Here is an 8,759-nt window from a genome sequence, read left to right as displayed (position 1 = left end):
ATATATATATATATATATATATATATATATACACACACACACACATGTCATGTGTAATATATGTTTATATTATGTGCTACGATGCTCGAATAAAGGAATCTGTATTTAGTACATCGTTTGGTACAAATATTATTTGAATGTTTCTATTATAAATGTTTCTCACATACACATTCCTTCGATTCGCATCTATCTACTCATATACGCAGTTTCCCAAATTCTCTGCATATCCTTTCATCTATAGATTCCCTGATAAATTTGGGATGCATCTTTTTTTAACAAAAATGTTTTTAACATTCAATTTTAAATATTTTTAATAATAATAAAAATAAAAATGTGCAATTTATAACTTTATATACACATATAGAATAACGTCTAAGACAATAAAATTAATATAATTTAATACAATAATCCTAAATATCTTCAGTTTTCAATTTAAAGTTATTATTTTACTATATACTTATTATATATATGTATATATGTATTTACATCCCTGAAGCTGACTTGAGAAAATCCCTGAATTTGTAATTATTTACAGTTCAAGAATTAAAACTCCTTTTTAATTTCAAATTAGTCTAAAGATCTGTAGATGAAAGATAGTACAAGGAAGCTGAGATCATATACATATATATATTTACAGGATGTCTCAAAAACATTAAGAGTTCTTTTAATGACATGTTCTTTAATCAATTTATGAGTGATTGAATAGAAAAAAAAACTTTACAAAAATCAATCAATTCAAGAAACCAATGAGTAAAACATTCTTTAATTTCAACTAATTCAAGTAGAAAATAATTTTCATAGAATTTTAATTTAAGGCTTAGAGATCAAATATCAAAAAGATATGTTACAAAGAAGTTGCAATAAATAATTATCTTCTTTGTTATATTCTTTTGTTAAAGAAAATCAATTCTTAATTGAACTGTTATTAAAAGAACTTTTGATAATTTTGCAATACCTTGTATATATGTGAAAAAAAGATTGCATTTTGTTGGCCTTAATAATGGGTTATCAAGGAGACTAGTATATCTGGCTCGAATTTTATAATTACTCTAGAGCCACTTCATTAAACTCATCTTTCTCTTGCGATGCTAAATAATATCTATTATTCATGGTTTCTTATATTATCCACAAAACTCGTTATGTTATTATTACGTGATTTATGCTCATTGCAACATAGCAATTCTAAATTACTAACAATTTAAAGTATCATAAATTAAATGAATATAATTTTAATTAATAAATTATCGAGCACTCATTTCCTTTAAGATATAAAATATTTATATTATTTTAACAAATAAAATATGTTTCAGTGTACAACAGTAATTATAATGATAATTATTATTATAACAAAAAAAAATGTATTTATATTACTTTGCAGCTACTATCAATAAAATTATAAATCTTATAAAAGCTGTCTCTACAGGATATTTTATATAATGTGAATGAATTATGCAAATAAGTGCATTTTATATCTCCGTGCAAGGAAAATTCTATTAGATTTAATAATAACATAGAGTTTTTTCTGGTAACACATATAAAACATATTCTATGCGTAAATCATGTATGCAAATCCAACAGATATAAAAAAAGGAAAGAAATATATAATATCGTATGTAGAAATACTAAATTTAAAGATACTCGGACATATTCATACTGTAACATAAATGTAATAAATGTTATATGAATAAAGAAAAGATATAGTCTTTAAAAAAGCGACTATCTCGAATCACCAGATTATTGTACTGCTTGCACACTGAAAGCACGCACTCTCATGTACACTTTTATTTCATTTACTGAAACTTGTTGAGTATATGCCCCAAAAATAATTAGAAAGACTTCTTTTGAGGAATTCACTCAAAAAATTCAGCAGGCATTAATTAAAGCGGCACTATTTGATACGCATTCACAAACAATTACATTTTCGCTAAGTGAATAGGTATGTTCTGTATCTTTGTAGATATATAGATATGCATTTTTGCTAAAATTTTCATGTATTCGACGATGTATTTATCAGAAAAATTTCGTATTGCGGGTGCCCCAAATGATATCACATTCTTAGATGGTTGAGCAGTAAAAGCCTTCTCAATTCTAACATAAACAGGCTATTTGTCATTTTGAACATCAAATCTCACGATTCTCTGCTAGCAACCGTTGCATCTGGTATGGGCCAATAACGGCGGCATCTATAATTGCAGAAAGTTATATCCATAATCATAGAAGGGAAATTATATCATTAGTTACAATTAATTTTACATAATGGGATATCGAGAGATAAGGGAATAATATATAAGAGAATAATATATTTAAATTTCCGACTATAAATTGTTTATATAAGTCAGATATATATGCAAATATATATTCACCTAGCATTGTTTTCTGCTATGTGAGGTGGCAACGATGTAGGCGGTGGTGGTGGTTGACGAGAAGAAGATTTTGGCGGTCCACTGCTGTTAGAATCACTTTCACTGCTTTCTTCGGATTTTTTACCAGGCTCCCGTAAAAGATGCGAAGGTACTCCCCTGGGAGAAAGTCTCAGTACTTCAGATTGCGGTCTCGTTCTGTGTTGCGGTCTTTGGAACTGCAGATTCAGCTGACTAGCGTCTGTCACATATTTTTCACTTTGTCTTCGGCGGCGCAAAGCGGGCGTACATCCAGTTAAATTTTCGTCTTCGGCAGAGCTGGCTGAAGTTAAAGGTGACATGATTGGTCTAGCGTCAGATAATGCTATGCGACGGCAATGTGCTGGCGCTTCCATATGTGCTGTCAATGGTTTACCTCTGACAGCTAAAATTTGCGAACGTTAGTACGAAGAGGAACTAGTATGTAGAAATTAATTTCACGTATATACATTTTCTTATTTTTTAAATACAAGTCATAGTCTTCAAGACTAATGCTATTTTATTTGTCAAAAATATTTTTATGCAAGGGTTAAATTCTTTTGTAGGATATTGAAAACTCATGCACATTTTACTATTACAGAATATTTTATATATATATAGAGTTAAGAAATTTTAATATTTCTTACTTTGACAACACGAAATAGTTTATAGAAGACTTATTCACACGATGTATGATCGATATAAAACAATTTTTTTAAAGGAGTAACATTTGAAAAGTAATTTCTTATTGTAATTGTTTTTTCTACGCAATTATTTCAAAATATAAATTTTTGTATTATATTAGAGTTATATTACATTTCATAAGTTTTCTCTAATAATAACAATGATACAATGTTTAAATAAATAATTTTTAAAATTATTAAAATAAAACATCATATAGTAATAAATTAAAGCATTCAAGTTTTTTCAGTATCTTTAGTGATACGTTACTTTCTTAACAAAATTTTTAAGAACAATAGATATCTTGTCAATTTTTATCATAATCTTGCATGTCATAAATAACAAATATAGGTATAAATATTATATATCGACATTATTAAAGAATTTTCTATATTGTATTAGTTTTACTAACTATTTTCTTTTTCCTTAGTTGCGGGCGCAGGTAGTTTTTCTATATCACTTCCAGTTCCTGCCTTGATATTTGGAGTGTTAGTTTCAGGTGTCGATTCGGATAGCGAACACCTTGGACTTTTAACAGGAACTGGTATTTTACTATGAGCGATGTACGTCCTACTAGATGTTTCCTTCTCTTTATTGTCCTTATTATCACGAAGCGGTACTGCGTTTTGCACAGTAGTCGAGGCAGTAGTGAGATTGATCGATTCCTTTTGCAAACTCGCATTCACAGTCGGTCGATTTTCAGTAGCGTCGTAATATATCGATGGTTCTTCCGGTCCTGGATTAGGACTAGCTGGACTACCTGCGGTGCCGTTCGTTAATTTTTCTATAAATTCAGATAATGCAAATATTCGCATTATAAGTACAAAATGGATTGTGATTGACTAACACACTAACTCACTAATTGATTTGTAAAAAAAATAATCGCACGTACTTTGTAATGGTTCTCTATCAGCACTAGTTTGCACAATTGTAGCACCACCAGTTGCATCTACCACTCTGATTTCCAATCTACCCGCTACTGCTTCTTCCTCTTCTTCTCCTCTAGGAGTGTTAACCGTTGCATCAAAAGGAGAGAAAGTTACTGCTGGTAGACTAGATCTTCTGATTGGTACGGTCTGTTTTGGCTCATCATATCTAGTGGCAATATTCCTCATAACATCAACCTCATATAGCAAATCATCAAATGCTGCTTGCTGAACCTATTATCGAAATTTAAATAAGTCTGTGCAAAAGAGATCAGTAGTGAACCACCTACAGAATGATACGAACCAATGGAGCTTCGAGGTAAGCTCGAACATGTGGAGCTAAAACCGGAACACTCCAAGCTCGCGGAAGTGCACCTTGTAATTCTGGATACTTTTCGATACCTGCGATATTCAAACATCTATGTGGTACCGCTGGTTTCGGAGAATCTTCGCTTATTTTAGACAGTGCTGTGGGCATTAAAGACTGCTGTTGACACACATTTGAGGCATTTGATTGAGCTGCGTTAGGTTTTGTATCCAATTGCTGTAAGCCTTCAACGACACCTGTGGACTGTATGTATAAACTTGTTTAAATTTCGAGCATTATTTGAGCATTTTTATACAAATACATCCACGTGTCCCTGCTAATCTAATCTTTTTATTGTAATAAACAAGAATTTTTACTTGTGGCGGTATGGATGGAGCATTTATCCCTTTATGCTCAGGACTCTGCAAATTTTCCCCTTTCCACTCGTTATCAGTCTCTTCAGAATCGTCAAATTGTGACTTCCATTGTGAAGCCAAAGTCAATCCTCCTCCGCCTTTGGTCACTTGCTGCAGAGCGGATACATTGTCGTCGTCTATTTGTGCAAATTGCGTAATAGAACAATCACGTACCGCCGATCGTCCGCTTCTTACTTGTTGTCGGTTGTCTGCTCTTCTCCTGGGTTCTCTTCTGAGAGGTTCTCTTTGTTCAGTTACCTAAAAATATCGAAATTTGCATAACTGCTGTAATCTCTGTTACATTAAGTATAATTACGTACTCACCGGACTTTGATTTCCAACGTATTTAGTATTAGTTACATCATAAGAGCAATAGGAAGCATCAACTTCTGTCTGTATACGAGGACTTGGTAATTCACCGGATGTTCCTTCGGGTGTAGCGATGCGCAAACGGGCGAGAGTAGCAGGTAATGTAGCACCGCTTGCTGATTTTCTAAGTGGCGCTGTTGCATTGGTTACTGTTTTAAGGCGAGGAACCTCGGATGCTGAACGTGCGGAAGCCATCAATGCGTCTCCTTCGTTATCTACCTGCTTTTCTACTGGCGTAGGAACTTGAGATTCTACTGCCATTGAAACTGCACGTCGTTTTTTGGGAGATCCTATGTAATAAATTATTACTATGTAATAAGGATAAAACAAACATTATGATATAGGTAAACTATACAAACCTTGGATTGGCAAAGGTGGCATAGTCTGCTGTGCAACTTGTTGATGCGTATTATCCGTTGTTGGTATTGTGGCATTGCAATTTTTATCCCTACCATGATTGCTAATAGCTGCTGCAAATGGCACTGGAGAACCTTCTATTCCACGTTGTCTGTTTCTTCTAAATATACTTTCGTAATCCAATTGTGCCTATGACAAATAAATATACACAATAAAAAATGGATCTTAGGATAATAAAAAATTAAAAATTGTTTAAAAATATACAAGTATATAAATGCTGTCCTAATAAGATTTAAAATAAATAAGATAAAGATATTTATGGTTTTTTTTATTTCTTACATCTAACTCTTTCCTGTTATCTGGTTCCACGTTCTCTTGATTATTTGTATCTACATTCGTAGTCGGAGGTTGATTGAGGGTAGTAGCTGTAGTAAGAGGGGGTGGTACAGCTACTGTTGGTAATGATCTAGTAGTTGATAAACTTTCATTAGCTATTAATGGCCTTTCCCAATCATAGGGATCATTTGGTTTTACACCTCTACGTTTCATACATCGTTCAAAAAGACCAGCTAACATACCATAATCTGGTTTATCTGCATATTCCAAACTCTACAAAAGGGTTATAAGTGTTTTGTTACTACAAAGATAAACATTTATCGTGTTAAAGTTAGTTCAAATCATATCGGAGATTACCTGAATATGTTCTAAAAAAACTCGTAGATCAGATGGAAGATGTTTTAAAAGTAATCGATGATCGTATTTTTCTTTCATGAGACCCACCTATACAAGATATTATGAACTTTAATAATGCTTCTCTAATTTTATATACATAAATATATATGTGTGTGTGTGTGCGTGTGTGTGTGTGCGTGCGTGCGAGTGTGTGCGTGTGTGCGCGCGCGCATGTGTGTAGATAAATATATAGATAAAACTACATCTGTATCTTACGTGAAAATTTCGCAGACTTACTTGTTCTTTATCTTTTATTTTTCGCCAAGGCAATTGTCCATTAACGAATTCGACTAGCATATAAAACAGAGACCATAAATCATCGTGTCGGCCCATCTCTTTATTTTTATGTGCATTGACTGACGCATATCGGACGGTTCCTCTAAATCCTGCGGCAGCACGAGGCGGTCGCACTTCTCCTGTACTGGTAGTAAATTGTCGAGCTAGACCAAAATCTAACATATATACTAGCCTGGAGTTGTAAGGATGGCGACCAATTGAAAAATTCGACTGTAAGATAGAATATTAATATTTAAAAAATGGTACAATTTTAATATATATAATTCAATAATTATAATTCAATATGTATAATTCAATAAAAGCATAGATGATTTTGTATGTAACTAACAATGTGTAAACCTATACTTACAGGTTTAATATCTCTATGCAAAAATCCCACTTGATGAATACTGTCTATAGCTTTCAAAATTTGAAGACCAAGACGTAATGTAGTAGAAAGTGAAAAAGCTCCTCGCGGTTGTGCCCTGCGTAATTCAGCCAAATTTTTTCCTTGCAATTGCATTACAACATAATTAAATCGATCGTTACGTCCACAGCCAATAAAACGACAAACATGGTCTTTACCTAAAGCGCGCAGTAAATATTTTTTAATATAATAATCCAGGAATAAGGAACTTGACTCAACTTTATGAATATAAATATCTCTTTAATAGAAAAAAACTTTGTACTAACCCTGTAATTTTTTTAATACAGCTACCTCCATCTTTAAGACTTGTTTCGGTTGCCGTGCAGATTCGACTTTAAGGGCAACTTGTTCCTTCGTCATTAAATCAAGACCTTCGTAAATTTCACCAAATCCACCTCCACCTATTTTTCTCACCTGTATATTAAAAATACATATTTTTTTGTTTTTACATATTATATTTAGTTCAAATTGCTTCAAATAGCAAATTACACCGATATAAAAAAATATATTGTCTCCTTTGATGTAAAATTATCTCTTTAAATGACTCATTTTGTTAAAAGTAGTAAATGACAAGTAATGAATTTCTTAGAGCACACACATGAGAATAATAAAAAGAAGCTTACAACTTTCCAACGCTCTTTGACCACATGGCCAGGCTGCAGCAGGTCTTCGCTCGTCATAGTTATATTATTATTTTGATCCGTGCTTTCGTCGCCTACATTCCTCAACGCCAAATCCTCGGTATGATTCGCAGGCCTGGAAAACGCAAGTGACAGATTATGTGATAAATATATGAAGACACAACGCAGAGTGACAGCGCTGGTCACCGCTGGTCACCGCTGATCACCGCGCCGACGACGTAAACTGTCAATGCAAAACGCATCTCGAGAATACGAATACGATTTTAACCTGAAGTGACAAAATTGGTCGATACGCGCCCTGTGCTAGGCAGCCATGATTGCGTGCGAGAGAAAAGTGTTGCTGGCTTGGTTTCTTATTATTCGGTCCTGAAGCGAACCTCCATATCAAGTGATCCTTCGATCGCTCACAACTTGGTTCTTTCTCTCTCTCTTCCTCTCTCCCTCTCTCTCTCTCTTTCTTACTCCTCTCGTTCGGCTTAGCGATCGTTATTCTGCCAGCGTGATGATTCGACTCGCCGACTAACGGATGTCACGGAAATCAATTGAGGCTGTCGGGCACATACGATTCTTTTTCGCAATTTCGTTGTTGACTGGCGGTGCCGAGGAGTCGACGGGCGCGGGCGACCATCGTTGGCGATCGACGGTGGATCGACGTGAGGCGTAACATAAAAAGCGAGTTTCTTCGCCGCCTACGATCAATTAATAGTCGCGTCACGGTGCGATGGGACGTTCGCCGCGGAAACGAACGTTGACGAACGCGGTTTTTGTCTGTTTTCACACTCTCGATCCAAATATATATATATATATATATATAATAATAATATTTTATTTTTACTAACAATGTCGTCTGCTAGAAACACCGCGCTGACGGCGGTCGGCGCGGCGCGGTGCGACGTCGATGTTACTCGTTGTGCGTGACGTACTCTCTCGATGAACGGCCGTCGCACAACGCGCGCGCACAACTTGCTTCACAATCCTCTCGCCGCCATCCTCCTGCTGGCCGGAATGCCGTCCGCGCAACGCTCTCGGATTGCCGCGTAGCCGATCACTCGCTCCAATTCGCTCGTAGTGCGGCTGCTGTAAAAGTTGCCGTCAAATGCCAGCGGGACGGCCATCTTTCAATTTCGCACCGCACGAGAGTCGTAGTGTGCGAAACCGCCGGGAGATACCGTGCGCTGCATCACGATCGATGCACACTCGTGAGTGCTGTGCCGTGCCTCTCCTCTCCTCTCCTCTCCTCTCCTCTCCT

The 8,759-nt window shown here is 35.2% G+C and overlaps 1 protein-coding gene across 1 annotated transcript in view; it reads right to left on the bottom strand.

The window, feature by feature from the left end:
• Positions 1 to 2,128: 2,128 nt before the first annotated feature.
• The window catches only part of LOC105627694 (flocculation protein FLO11), an 8,245-nt gene continuing 1,614 nt past the window's right edge, over positions 2,129 to 8,759 (bottom strand). The window contains exons 2-15 of the mRNA XM_012208975.1: positions 7,493 to 7,625; positions 7,136 to 7,283; positions 6,813 to 7,027; positions 6,404 to 6,673; positions 6,128 to 6,214; positions 5,774 to 6,043; positions 5,437 to 5,623; positions 5,033 to 5,367; positions 4,670 to 4,966; positions 4,290 to 4,556; positions 3,952 to 4,219; positions 3,472 to 3,843; positions 2,364 to 2,784; positions 2,129 to 2,183 (exon numbers count right to left, since the gene is read on the bottom strand). Coding sequence (XP_012064365.1) covers positions 2,129 to 2,183; positions 2,364 to 2,784; positions 3,472 to 3,843; positions 3,952 to 4,219; positions 4,290 to 4,556; positions 4,670 to 4,966; positions 5,033 to 5,367; positions 5,437 to 5,623; positions 5,774 to 6,043; positions 6,128 to 6,214; positions 6,404 to 6,673; positions 6,813 to 7,027; positions 7,136 to 7,283; positions 7,493 to 7,625 — 3,325 coding nt within the window. The remainder of the gene's footprint in view (positions 2,184 to 2,363; positions 2,785 to 3,471; positions 3,844 to 3,951; positions 4,220 to 4,289; positions 4,557 to 4,669; positions 4,967 to 5,032; positions 5,368 to 5,436; positions 5,624 to 5,773; positions 6,044 to 6,127; positions 6,215 to 6,403; positions 6,674 to 6,812; positions 7,028 to 7,135; positions 7,284 to 7,492; positions 7,626 to 8,759) is intronic.

The sequence above is a fragment of the Atta cephalotes genome, assembly GCF_000143395.1.
Source record: "Atta cephalotes unplaced genomic scaffold scaffold00001, whole genome shotgun sequence".
Classification (NCBI taxonomy): domain Eukaryota; kingdom Metazoa; phylum Arthropoda; class Insecta; order Hymenoptera; family Formicidae; genus Atta; species Atta cephalotes.
Note: the sequence above shows the minus strand (reverse complement) of the source record. Positions and strands in the feature narration are given on the sequence as shown.